General features: G+C 43.9%; 2 protein-coding genes and 1 pseudogene across 6 annotated transcripts in view; all 3 read right to left on the reverse strand.

Annotated features, from left to right (window-relative positions):
* Positions 1-1362, reverse strand: part of TMEM257 (transmembrane protein 257) — a 66182-nt gene extending 64820 nt beyond the window's left edge. The window contains 2 exon segments of the mRNA XM_012665252.1: positions 1062-1133; positions 1135-1362. Coding sequence (XP_012520706.1) covers positions 1062-1133; positions 1135-1362 — 300 coding nt within the window.
* A 1848-nt stretch (positions 1363-3210) lies between these two features.
* SLITRK2 (SLIT and NTRK-like family, member 2) lies at positions 3211-11274 on the reverse strand. Of its 5 annotated transcripts, none has more exons than XM_012665271.1 (6): positions 11079-11274; positions 10461-10466; positions 8481-8537; positions 7139-7189; positions 6881-7027; positions 3211-6639 (listed from the first exon to the last, which is right to left on the reverse strand). In XM_012665271.1, exon 6 carries the CDS (start codon positions 6606-6608, stop codon positions 4071-4073), a length of 2538 nt encoding a protein of 845 aa, XP_012520725.1. In that variant the 5' UTR covers positions 6609-6639; positions 6881-7027; positions 7139-7189; positions 8481-8537; positions 10461-10466; positions 11079-11274; the 3' UTR covers positions 3211-4070. The 5 variants fall into 5 exon arrangements, with proteins under 5 accessions (XP_012520725.1, XP_012520721.1, XP_012520723.1 ...); XM_012665267.1 differs by having other exon boundaries at positions 3211-6651; XM_012665269.1 differs by having other exon boundaries at positions 3211-6651; positions 6871-7027.
* LOC105827221 lies at positions 10385-11001 on the reverse strand (annotated as a pseudogene).
* Positions 11275-13903: the final 2629 nt, after the last annotated feature.

Raw genomic sequence — 13903 nt, forward strand, 5'->3', positions numbered from 1 at the left:
GTGAAAGACACTTAAGCCAAAATATTATCTTTTAAGCCACTTAAATATGAAGTAAATATTGCCTCTAAAACATGGATATTACAGAAAATTTAAGTACATTTGTGATTTTTGTATTTACAATCTTGGTAGTCATCTTTACAAAATAGATCTTTAGATAGCACAAGTATATGGCTATCTTTAGGCCATAATACTAGACCCTATTCTGTAGAAACTGTTTTATTTTATTTTATTTTGGTGGTTTTATTCCGTTTTGCTGTGTAACTCCAAAGAGATGATAATAGTTGTTACACGGTAGCTAGACTATTTATGATAGTTCAGTTTTACACTTCATTGCACAGAATTACCTTTAAAAACTTAACCTCTTACATTGCATTACTGTTTGTTTACTCTGGGTGATTGTCATTCAGGTAAAGTTCTCCTTTATCATCACTAAGTGTCTTGCCAGGGTGAGGGTGGGTAGTATGGGGTAGGGTGGGGATGAGGGGAGTGGAGTGGGGAGGGAAAAATGGAGATCCTGCCCACTGTATCTCTGCTCCCTCAGCACACAGACTAGAGCCTGGTACTTAGGAAGCAAGCATTCAATATCTATTTATTGAATGAATGAATGAAGAAATGAATGGATTAGGTGAATTGTCTGGAAGGCTTTCTTCACTCTAAGATCCAATCCAGAATGTTTCTGGAATTTGTACAATAAAAATGAATTTTCAAAGTCTAAAAAATCATAGAACCTCTCTTACTCTTTATGTACTGTTTGTAAAATTCATAAAATATTGAGCCCTTGGAAAAATATTGATGACTTGGAAACATTTAGAAAAATTAAGTCACCTTAGAGGTCAGAGGACAAAGAAGAGGAAATTGAAGGGTCATTTCCTTACTCACCAACTGCTAGAGAGAACTAACAAGGCACACAGGTTGACCGAAGTCCAAAACCAAATTAGACTCTTGGCAATTGTGTCCAGACTGAGAAGTGGTACTTTTGAGTGTTTCAATACAAATTTAGCCACAGGTATATTCAGAAACAGTGAAAGCAATAATTAAGAGCTAGAATAGAAGGGAATTACCATTTGCCATTTGTAGGGCATTCTGTAGGCTAGAAACATTTCACTGTGATGATGCTCATACTCCTTACAAGCAGCATCTGAAATAAAAGTGAAACAACAAAATCCAGCTGTGGAAGATAAAAATAAAAATCCTAAAATAAAATATGTTTGAAAGTGCTTGAGCACATAAAGGAAAATAGAATATAGTCAGTGGGGATGCTACTAAGTTAATAAAACTTAACATGTTTATGATTGCATTAGAAAATAAAACTTCAAAGTATATGGTGTATTATGATTTTAAATGAAATAGTCTGGACTACATTCAAATGATTTCATCTGAAAACCTAATGCAAATAAAATACAAATCTAAGAAGCATGAGAATATGGAACTAAACTATAATTATTAGGCAAAAGAGTTTATGGATTTGAGTTCTTCCAGGAGGCCTCTTTAAAATCCATGCAACTAAATGAATATTAAGGTATCTCTCTTTAAGCTTAATGAGTTAAATTTGCTATGGATATTTTACCGGAGTGACTTTACTTTCAAAAGAACAAGAACAAACATTGAAGTGAAATCACTACATTAATATCTTTAGTCATACAGTTTAAGCCTGAAGACTAGCTTAAGAGAAAATATGTATGCTCATTTGCCTTCATAATCACTTCCCAAAATACCTAGCTCTGTATCTGTATTTATCTGCACCAAATGAGAAAAGCCAAAAGAGGATTTTTGAAACTCTTTTATATATAAATGCTTCACTCAAAGACAAAGTGGTTTCCAGGAGCCATCTCCAAGTTCAACTAGCATTATATTCTAGCTCCTCTTCAGTGAAAAGTAAAATCTCTGTACATTAACTTTCTTGTTCATAATTTCACCATTTTCAACTTTGATCTAATGGATTAAAATAAGAATTATTATCTCTAATCAAAGAATAAACATGTTAGGTGCCACTGTAGATATTCAGAGATTTTAGATTGTTAAAGGTATTGTTTTTCCTGAATACACTTTCTATACACACACACACACACACACACACACACACATACACACACAATTACCTTCTATTGTTTTTTAAAAAAAAATCTATTTTGCACCAGTAATTATTAATCCAAATAATTTGAATTTAAACTATTTCTAATTGAAAACCTATCACATGAATTGTTTATAGTGACAGACAATGAACTATTAGTCATTTTAAAGCTTTAAAAGTAAGTTATCAGGATCCACTTTAATCTCCACATGATAATAAAGGATTATTATGTGCAGTAACCTATTTATGAAAAGGAAACAGTGTGCTTCTTTCAGACGCCATCACTTGCTTTAATAAGGAATTCAAAAGCTGGACTACTTTATATGCAGATCACCATCCCAGTTGCATAAGGATTTACAATAGACAAAACAAAACTATTTTTTGTTGTAAAGAAGGGCTGTTTGTTTAAATCACACAATAACGTTTGCATCTAAAAATTATCTACAGGCTAATAAGGCTTCATAAATGTTATATAGACTTGGTTAGTTAAATCATTTTAATGCTAAGACCAAAATGAAAGGCTTGCATAAGCTGACAAGGAAAAATCAAGTAACACAACGTCTAAAGAAGGCAGAAGGAAAAAGATGCTTACTGTCTTGGTTTAAGTAACTATTAACTGCTTTGGAGATGCAAATAGTACATGATTTGATAGCACCCCGTTAATGCTTCAATTAAACTCAAGAGGAAAATGCTGCTTTGTCAGAAAATGTGAAAATTGAGAAGGATTCTGAGTCTAACCTTCGATCCTAAAAGAAATAGAAAATAATATACACATTTTTATCTCCGTTGCCTTGAATTTGCAGAGAACTTACTTGGGGAGTTTTAATTTTACCTTTGAAGTCTTCCTTCAAGGTATTGAATGGCTCATATGTCTTTGTTAAATGAGGTGTGTGGCGGCCTCTACTGGTGTGTGTTTATAGAAAATGTTTCAATCGCAGAAAAAATACTAATTTCAATTAAAAAGTTAGAAATACAGACTCTTTCATTTAAATATATAAAAATATCTAATTTAATGCAGAAAAAATATATTACAAGTTGTGTAATGTACTCTTAATTAGGAAAATAATCTAAAACACTGACCATGTTAGTGTAAAATAATGATTTACGGAAGGGCATTAATTGTTCAATTCACTCTGACATTGGGTTAAATATATTTTATTAATGAATTATTAATCCCAACTGAGGTGGCTTATTACCTCTAGTCCATTATTAAATCCCCTTAGTTGACTTAAATAAAATCACTTAGAATAAACCCAGAGGAAAGGAAATATTTTATAGTTAAGCCTACAAAGTCCTATAACTAGAATCATTTGATGACAGGCTGGTTTCTATAACTCAAGCAAACTGTACGCTGACTTAATATAGCTGAAACATCAATCTATTTACAGTGTTTTCAATTTCAAAAATACAACACATTAAAATATGTTCAATTTATCAAAGCTAAAAGCAACATTTAAGTAATGTACTTAAAGTGCAAAGGCACTTTAACACAAAGAAGTGATGCCCAGTGGCTATACTTGATAACTGAGTATGGAAATACCATATATCATTATTTACAAAAGAAGTTATAGTCCCAACAGATCTTTGGGGATCTTCTACAAAATACACTAAATATCCATTTTCATTTGAAAAGTTTGCTTATTCTTTCCTAATTCACTATAATCTCCTCTTTCCACTCCCACACTACAAAAACAAGATGGTTTTGAAACAAAACCATAACCAAAACATATGAAAAATGCATTGTAGAATCATTCATGTTCATTGATGATTCTTGAGAAGAGAAAGAAAAAAAAAGTAGGGGAGGAGAGCAAGAGAGAAATAATTTAAAGGAAAATTTGCAAAAGCAGTATCATTGCTTCACCCCATCTCCCAAATATTTCCAGAGTCTCCCATCAACACTGGGAAAGGGAGAACATAAACAAACACAAAAGCAAATGCAGTACTTCCAACAGTTTGGAGCAGCATCTTTTGATGCCATGGGGTTGTAAATGATTTCCCTTCACAGCTGACTGATTGCAGTTTGTTTTTCCAGAACTTCAAGGTAGTCTGGTTCTGACTGCGGCTTAGCTTGCAGTAAAGGGTGGTCAGGTTTTGACTGCCCCACAAAGCATTTCCTGGGAGTTCCATATAAAACGGTTTTATTGATTCTATCTTGGTTTTGGCGTCGAGATTCATATGAAGGGGTGAACTGCCTTTTAGGTAAGGTACAAAAGTTATAGTGGACTAGGCCTGCACTGGGGAGTTCCTTGACTCGCTCAGCAATATTTTGATAGAGCAATTCGGGCTCTCTTGGTGTGGCCTGCTTTTCTAGCAACTCAGTGGCACTTATTGTGTATGCAAGTGTGGCTGGCTCTTCTTTTTTCTCTTCCAAGTTGCCATAGCTAAACTCTTGCAGGTTTCGGTAATAGGCTACTGGGTCTCCTTCCTTCTGCATGTAGATGGGGTTTTGGCACATTTGACCCACAGGTGGGGGGATATAGTTATAGACGTGGCCATCTGTTTTATCATGAGTCTCCGTGTTGTAAGACCCATACTGTAATTGAAAGGAACTTACGTCTAGGTTGTTGGCACTCCTGGGAACACTTGGCACTCCCTTTCGGCGTTTCAGGACAAAGACGAATAAACCAGCCCCAAAACAGACAGATAAGATGAAAACAACCAGCAATCCTAAAATTAAGACGGAAAGTGGAACTTCAGTGTGTAGTTCAGGATAGGAACTAGGAGACACGCTAAGTGACCGAGGTGTGTCTGTATTGTGATTCATTGACAAGATGGTCCCATCTGACAAGTTCGGACTGTCTGGACAAATAGCATCCCTCCCCAGGAACTTCAGTATCTCCCCTGCGTGCTTAGCAGGAGACTCACAAGTCACTTCATTGATGATGACAGGGGAATTGGCATGTTCTGTCCAGTCCTTTAGCCCCATGATGTCACAGGTACAGTCCCATGGGTTCTCTTGCAGATCTATCTGGATAAAAGCTGGAAGCTGATCCAGAACTCCTTTCACAGGCAGGTGAGAAAAATGGTTGTTTCTCAGATTCAGCCTGGTGAGGGCTGTGCCCCCAAATATATTATCAGGTAAGGACCGCAGTAGATTGTTATTCAGAAACAGTAGCTGTAGGTTAATCAAAGCATCAAAGGTCAGCGGCTTAATTTCCTTAATGACATTATACTCTAAATAGAGATATTGCAAGCTCTGCAGTCCATCAAACATAGAAGGATACAGCACTTCAAGGTAATTGCCATTCAGATAAAGTCTACGTAAACTGGTCAGGTTTGTGAAGGCACCTTCCTGAATGACTGCAATCCTATTGTTTCCTAAATGCAACAAATCCAAAGAACTGTATTCTAAGAGGTCGTTCTTATAGACAGTTTGAAGATAGTTCCCTGTTAGGTAAAGTTTCTTTGGACTGGTAGGTTTGGGCTGCAGGTCAGAGATATTAGTGAACTTCCTTTCTTGGCAGTTTACGTTTAGACCATTGTCTGAGCTCTGAGAGGTGCAGACGCAACTACTGGGGCAGGTGAGGGGCACAGGGGACTTGGTCTGATACACCATGATCGGTCCAAAGCTCTGCCTGTCCTTTGACACGGTGACTCGGGGAGTAGGACGATTTCTCATTTTGGGAGGCCGGCTGGCTTTTGGAGCCCTTGTCGGGTTGAGAGCAGGATTCATTGTAGGTGACAGCCTTTGGACATGTGTGTCAGCATGGCTGCCCCTCTGACTGGAGTCACTGGCACTTTTTCTGGGACAGAGGTCTTGCCTGGTCAGTTGGGTCACATCTTTCCCATGCAACCTAAAAGGAGTTTCACAGACAATTTCTCCCACAAAAACAGTTATGGTGTCCAGCCAAGCTTTGAGAGGAAGTAAGTCACAAGTGCAATTCCATGGGTTTTCCTCCAGCTGAATCTCCATGATTCCTCCGATATGTTCAAGAACACCAGCAAAAGGCATTACTTTCAGCCTATTCCCCCTCAGGTCTAAGTGGGTCAGCAAGACAAAGCGAAACACATTGCTGGGCAGGGACAGAAGAAGGTTGTCATTTAGGATGAGCACTTTGAGCTTATTAAGTTTGCTGAATGCCCCTGCCTCAATGGCACTGATATAATTATAGTCGGCCTGGAGGTACTCCAGGCTCTCCAGGCCCAGGAAGGTGTCTTCCCTCAATACCTCGAGCTTGTTGTTGTTGAGGTGCAGTCTCTTGAGAGTTTTCAGGCCACTGAATGCCCCGGTTCGGATCTCTTGTAGCCCGTTGTTGCCTAGGTGAAGAGTCACTGCGTTGGAGTAATTGACAAATTCGTTTGGGTATAGTTTTGTCAAGAGGTTTCCATTGAGAAAAAGCTGATAGATTCGATACTGGGGGGGCTGAAGCAGGCTGACAGTTGTAAATCCTTTGTTTTCACAGTTAATATTCAGTACGTTTTCCTTCTCTTCACACAGGCAGCGGATCTTGCAGATGTCTTTGGCAGTTTTGCGACTCTCTGTCTGTAAGATCCCGGCCACGGTTAACACACTGAGGAACCAAACGCTGCTCAGCATCTTTAGGCACCTTTGGTGTCAGCTCAGGTACCTACAGGCAAACCTTGGGGGAGGGGGCGGGGAAGGAAGCGGGATACCGGGAAGAAAGAAACAAGGAAGCCCGATTAAAATGGCAAAGCAAAGAGGCAGAGTGGGAGGAAAGGAAAATGAGCGGGTGGGCAACAGGGCAGAATGAAATCACTGCGTTTTTCAAAGCGGATTCTTCTCTCCTCTCTCTACCCTGCCCCCAGCCCCAGCCCACCCACACACACTTCCCACACACAGGCTTGCACCTGATTTCCCGGCGGGTAGCAGCTAGCCGCGGAGTCATTAGTAACCCAGTTGTCCTACTAAATCCAGCCCATCTCCTCCTCCCCTGGGGTATCTCCAAGAGACCTCTCTCGGGCGTCTCGCCCGTCTTGGGCTCGCAGCAGAAATTGCTTTACTTTTTTTAAAAAAACTGCGCAAAAAGGGGGTGGGAAAATCGGGAATCAGGGGCCTGGCTGCGGGGCTGGAGATGGCAAAGACAGCGCGGGGTGGGGGGTACTCACACATCAGGAGAAGACGGGACCCCCCTCTGCAGTCCGCCAGGAGTTTAGCATCTTCAGGAAGAGCGGGAGAACAGGGTAAAAGAAGACGCCGCTTCCAGGGGGGATGCCCTGCTTTTTGTTGGTTGATTTAATTTGGTTGGGGGGTGCGCAGAAATAAAACCTCCGGCAGGCGGCAGGAGAGGAAGAGGAGGGTTGGAGCGGAGGAAAGCTGAGCCGCCAGGCACTCGGGGTGCGATCGCGTAGGGAGGTCAGGAAGCCGGCCGGCCCATTCGGCTGGCGGCGGCGACGGCGGAGCCTGGGCTCGCGTTTCCAATCCGGTGGCGGCGACAGCAGTGTGTCTAGCAGTTTGAATTTGAGAGGCTTTGCAGGCTCCCCGGGACAGGGCTAGGGTGACGTCACGGGGGAGGGGGCAGGCAGAGGATCGAGAGCGCGCGGTGGGGGTGGGGGGGTGGGGCAGATGCTTCCCTTCCCTGCCAGTGGCTTTGCAAAGCTCAATTCTCGGCTGCGTCAGTTGATTCTGAACTACTCCACCTCCAACCTGGCTGGCAGCTGGAGAAGCTCCTGCAGAGGGGTATCTCAATGAAGGGACCCGCTGAGGGACTGGCACCGCCCGGCCCGTACTCCTGGGCCCCGTTGAGTGGTCGCTTCCTCTCCTAACCTCCCTCACCTACACACTGCGTATGGAACAGTGACCTGGCCATTCCAGGGTGGTCTTATCCCAGATTCCCAAGCAGGGGTCCTGACTGTCCCATGAAGAGGTGTGGGAGTGTGGGGTGTGCGTTTGTGTGTGTGTGTATGTGTGTGTGTGTGTGTGGTGTCTCTTTGCTACAGGATTGGTGCCTGTATGCGACCTCCTAGCTCGAATGTTCTCGGTGCGGAGAGTGGGGTGTGTGTGCGTGCACCAGTGTGTCTGTGTAGGAGGGCGAGGAGTTCTCTTGGGGGATTTATACATACAGAGCTTTGTTTCAGTGCTGAGAGGATTGCTTTCTGGGTGGTGACCGGCCAAACAGATATTTGCCTGGACTCTGAAAGCCAGCTCAACTTTAGCTTATAGATTGAGATAAACAAAAACAAAACCCTTCTCCCTCTCAGGTTTATACTTAGTCAGATAATGAGGTTTAAACATGTACTTTTTGCCTGGAGGAAGGAGAAGAGAAGTGGGTGTCAGAAAAGCACTGCCAAGCTGAGCCTCAGCTGGGAGTAGGAGCCCAGGGAAGGGTGGTTAAGCCCTCCAGGCTGCAGGGGCAGAGGAGCTAGAGAACAGAGAAAGGCACTGTAAGAAGACCGGCTCCGGAGAAAGAGAAGCCAGGGAAAAGGAACTCTGGCCAGAGACACAGCTTGCCTGGGTTCTGGTCTGGCTTTGTCTCCGGGTATGTCACTAGTTTCTGGGTCTTCCTGTCTCCGTTTGCAAAAGGAGGTAGACTGTGTGGGCCCTCTCAGCTCTGACATTCAATTTTGGTTCCAATAACCTTTTTAGTGCATTACTAATGGCCAGGTGTTGGATTTTTGCCTTCATTGTCTCTTTTCTCCTTAATTATCTTACAACTCCCCTGGATCCAGGAATCTCTCAGTTTGGAGTCCATTTGCAAGGTGTGAATATTGCTTGCTGTTGCCTATAAGGGCTTGGGCTACCTCTGGTGGGAAGGAGGAGATGAGTTAGGAAAAGTAGGGAATGAAATAAAGTGGGAAAAGGAAATGTTCAAACGATGTGCCTGTCCCACAAAACACTTCAGCTTGCTTTCCCTTCAGTTCAGACCCACTGCAGAGAGAGTTAACGCAGGGTCCATGGTCTGGCCAAATGTGCAACAGACAACCACATAGGAAAAATGAGCAATTTGGGAACAGAAAGCCCCCTGCTTCTCCCCCTTCCTTCCTTGTTAAGCCTTGGTCCTAGGATGGTTCAGCTTATACAAACTCCTTCCTCCCCAAGAAGGGCTGGGGGTAGTTTATAAACTCAGACACTAAGGCAACCTGTGGCTACTGCGATCTCCTGTGCATTTTTCTCCAGCTTTCTCCCCCCAACCTCCATACCTTCTCATTCCAAGAAAAGCCATGGACCAGACATCAGAAGCCCTCTTTCCCCCAGTAATTCTTGCTTGGCTTTTAGCAAGATCATTTCCTTCTCAAGCCTTAAATTGTCTTTCTCTATGTCATAGGGCAACCTTGAGATGAGGAGCTGTGGGTGGGAGGGGCAGCCCTATGAATGGCCTTCCACTCTCTATTGCAATTACTTCATTAGGTGCAAGCAGTCTGACGCAATCTGAGGACAATTAGGCTTCCTATCCTACCAAAGGGTGCATTTGTTTCCACATATTTCCAAATATTAAAAGTACATAGTTCCTAGAGAGATAAGCTTTATTCATTCAGTCATTCATTCAACAAACATTTATTAATTAGGTTAATTTTTTCATTGATGTAGATGCCAATGTTAGAGCTGGAAAAGACCTCAGAAGTCAGGTTCATTTTACAGATGAGTACGTTCTTCAACCAGGGAAAGTGCTGACTTGCTTAAGCTCAAGAAACAATTAGAAACAGAACCCAGGGATTCTGAGTACCAGTCCCGTAGCTTTCCCAAAAGCTCACTACTGCTTAATATGAATTAAGGAAGAATTATCTACCTAAACTTAAATAGTGGTGGTGGTGTTTTACCTAAATGTGTTCTTTTTCGAAATTGTGTTTGAAAGTGAAATATTAGCTTTAGTTCTCAAATACAGTAATTTCCTTCAAGATATTAATGATGCTATCAATACTCCTTGATAAGAGATTATTTTGCTAGGAATTTGAGAGGGCGGGAAAGTGGGGGGATTTGGGGGCTCTTGAAATTCTTGACACTTACAGAATCAAGGTAATGTGTGATAAGCTAGCTGGGGGGAGTGACACCTGGACCCCTGAGATGGTGTGGCAGGTCTTCCTTCCGTGATTAGCTTCCTACACTGGTCGGCTGACCCCTCCACCTCTCCTTCATCTCCTGTCTGTCCCTGAACGTCTACAGCTGCTTTGTAAAACACAGTTATTAAAAACAAATTATCCTCGAACCCGATAAGCACTTTAAGTAAGTTTCATTCGGCTGGGCATATTGGGAAGAACCGCTGCAGTACCCCTCTAGGGAGAGCGAGTTTTTGAGGTGATTCAGGATGAACTGGGAGCCCTAGCCCAAGGGAAGCAGAGGCGGACATTAAAATAGGGAAAATCGCTGAGGCGAGGGAGGCTTAAACAAGGACTCGGTCGCCTCAGTCTCACTTGTATCTAACCGAGAAGAGACTGGCTCGGGTCGCCACGGCTTCCACAGGACGTGGTGGGGGCTGGCGGGCGTGCAGCCCACCTCCATCTCGGCCTGTCAGGCGGCCGGGGGGTTAAGAGGAGTCCAGCAGGCCTGAGAGGGGGCACTGCCCGCCTGCAGCCCACCTCTCTAAACACCCACCCGCAGCCAGGTCGAATCCCATTTCCGAAGGACTCTTCCGGGAAACCTGGGGTCTGGGAGAGTCCCCAGTCGCCGGGAATGGAGCACTGGCAGCTAGCGCAGCCATCCCATCCTCGCTCCCCCTAGCCGCTAGACTCCTGGTGCCCGGCGCACTGCCCAGAAGCCGCGACGGCCACTCGCTCTGCACTTGCCCCTGGGCTTGGGCACCGCGGGCGGATCGGACTCCAAGCCAGCGATAGCTCGCATCGGGTGCTTGGGTCGCCCCCGGCAGCGTGGGCCACTGGGCTGCGCGAAGCGCCCAGCCCGACCACGCCCGCGCGGACGGTCCCGGGGGCGAGGAAGCCCCAGTGGGGATGGAGATTAGAGGGCGGCCGCCAGCGTTGTGCCCTCGGCAGATCGCGCCCGGCCTCTCTACGCCTGTTCCCCTCGCTAGGGGAAGCATCAGGGAAAGGCAACGGACTGAGGGAAGCCAGCTCGCCAGCCGCTTCGCCAGGGCGTCCGCGAGTGCTCAGAACTTACCGAGCGAGCGCGCCGCCCGGATCTTCTCCCGGAGGCGCCCGCAGCATCTGCGACTTGGGGAGGTGCAGGAGTCCGCACAGCCTCGGAGTGGGGTCCGGGAGGGAGGACACGGCGGGGAGAGAGGGCGGCGCCCCCAGGACAGGCAGATCCCCTCTGGAGCGGCTCACCACGGGGCAATGCTTCTGGCAGGAAGGAGGGAGGGAGTGAAGAGGGAGGGGGGAAGTAGAGCGAGAGGGAGGAGAAGGGAAGGAGGAAGAGAGGGAGAGAGGGAGGGAGGGAGGGAGGGCGGCCCCTCTCCAGCACTTATCAATCACCCGGCAGATCAAATGTCCCGGCAGTGCACCCGGGAGGGGGATGTTCCAACCCACAAAGGAGCTGCTGCTCCATTTCTTTAACAAGCGCCGCGGAGCGGTGCTCACGCCTCTCGGCCCTTCTTGCCTGGAACTCTGCCCAGCCCTTGCAGCTTCCACCGTGGGCTGCCGCTCGGACTCGGTCAAGTGAAATAAGGATGGCACTCGGTCTGTACCAAATCCGAGGGGAGAAGAAGACCACTGGGTGGAAGTTACAGACAAGTGAAAGAGCAGCCAGCCGTCCGAGCTGGACACCCTCCCAGACGGCTGCCTTCCCTCACTAGTAAGCGCCCAATCACTGTAGTTCGCAGGCAGATATTTAAGGACCTCCTACGAGGATGGTAAACAAGGAATATCCATATAATATGGAGCTGAGCTAGACTTGTGCAAATGTGTTAACAAAAGCAAGTCCTTAGCAGCGTTCCAGTGCCAGTTTGTTCATTCTTTTTATTCTTCACGACATTGCGTGGGTCTACTAGAGCGTTCTTTTTGCCATCCTCTGTTCCTTTTTCTCGTTTCATCTTACTCTTATTACTAGTCCAGGTGGTTGTGATTCTATTAAAGGAAGGGCGGTCATGAAAGAGTCAATGTATTTCAAAAGGGAGGTGCGGTTTTCGACAAAAGCATTGTGGTTCCCCTCAAGACTTGCTTTCTCTGGGCCTCTACTCTACTCTCCCAGAGTATTCGGGATAAAGTTCCAGTTTTATTAGTTTATGTCAGGAGTAGGGAGTTCATTTGATGTCACCAAGATATTTCCCCCTAAATCCTGGAGGAGAGTAGCCTTAATTGAAGTCCTCACCATCCCTTGTCCTTTTCATACCCGCTATAGGGTCTGTCAAATCCTAAATCCTTCAGAATATCCATAAGCTTGCCGGTGGAGAGCAGAAAAGGGAGGTGAGGAGAAGACTACAAAATCAGAGCAAAAATTACGCCCCCCCCCAGGTCTTGAATCTTCAGTGAGATTTGTTTTCAAGGTTATTTCCCATACATCTAAACCAGGTTCTCACAGCACTGACTTCCACCTAATTCTTGTCCTTACCCTTGGGAATCTTCTGTGCTTCGTCCTTTCTTCTCTTCTTGGCTTTCTTTCCTAATGGTTTTCGAAGGAGACTATGTTGGCCCTTTTAAAAAGAAAACTATTGATAATCTTATATTATAGACATGTACAGAGCTTACTTTAGTAATAGTCCAAAGAATTATAATCACATTTCTGTGGTTTTAAGGATCATTACTGTTCCTTTTACTTCATTCTTGAGAATGCCTTTCTGAAATTTTCCTACCATTCAATTTCAGAATAACATAGTTTTCACATATGCCCATGGGCAGGCTATTTACAGTTACATATTCAGAAACATTGCTCTTATTTTTTAATATCCTTATTAGTGTAAGACACTCAATGTGCTGTTTGCTACAGACTATAGCAACAGCCTGGGCACATCATATTAGTACTAACTGAGGTCAATTAATGCTCTTCCCTCTCTGTCTTTACCTCATTTCTGACTGTCATCTTTTCATGTAGTTATTTAATGGGTGCTATAAACAACCACAAAACACACAGCCAAGAGGCCATTCAACTGCAGAAATAATGAGACAGTCATGCTGAAAAAGGAGACAGTTTACTGAGAAAGGTGGTGCATCTGTCTCATCTCTAGGCAAAGGGAACACACACAAAACCTACTTCTATACAGATTAAATGAAGAACAGAGCGTCAATGATAAAAAGTAATATTTTATTTGGATCCAGTAGAAACATGTAGTATATGGCATGCATATATTTTAATTAGCCTTGTAAGCAAGTCTAACATGCTTACCAGCCTTCAAAAAGCATTTAGCAGCCTGCCTTTCCACATGAGACCACACTGATAGTAAGATAAAATTAAAAAGAGTAGACTTTTCTTTTTGTCAACATAGAATTTTCAAGTAGGTGGGTAGCTATTTCGAAGGGTGCTCTGACTGCACAGACACAAAAAATGATAAGCAATACAAAACTTTCTATGAGGGTTGTTGCATAGATAATTACAGTAGAGGAGAGCTTGAAGTGTATGAAAAATTTAAATATATCAATTTATTTGAAAGCTGCTTTATTTTTTTTTTATTTCAGCATATTATGGGGGTACAGATATTTATGTTACTTATGTTGCCCTTGCCCCCCCCAAGTCCGAGTTTCAAATATGTCCATCCTTCGGGTGGTGCGCATTGCACTCTTTGTGTATGAAAGCTGCTTTATACTGACTTTTCTAAAATTTTCTGTGTTAGGGGAAATTTTCCAAATATAATTGAATACCAAAGACATCCATGTTAATGCACTTTTGTTAATTAATAGAAACCTCATTATTAATCCTTTCCTGTAGAAGCATTGTAAAATGTATCCCCGTGTTTGTGTGCTATTCTCTATTGTACAGTTCATGTAACTAAAGGGCTTAGAGATCCCTATTTGCAATACTAGTGGGAAAACAGATAAATAAAATTAAATTTT

Source organism: Propithecus coquereli, unplaced genomic scaffold, assembly GCF_000956105.1.
Source record: "Propithecus coquereli isolate 6110/MARCELLA unplaced genomic scaffold, Pcoq_1.0 Scaffold99, whole genome shotgun sequence".
NCBI classification, from domain to species: domain Eukaryota; kingdom Metazoa; phylum Chordata; class Mammalia; order Primates; family Indriidae; genus Propithecus; species Propithecus coquereli.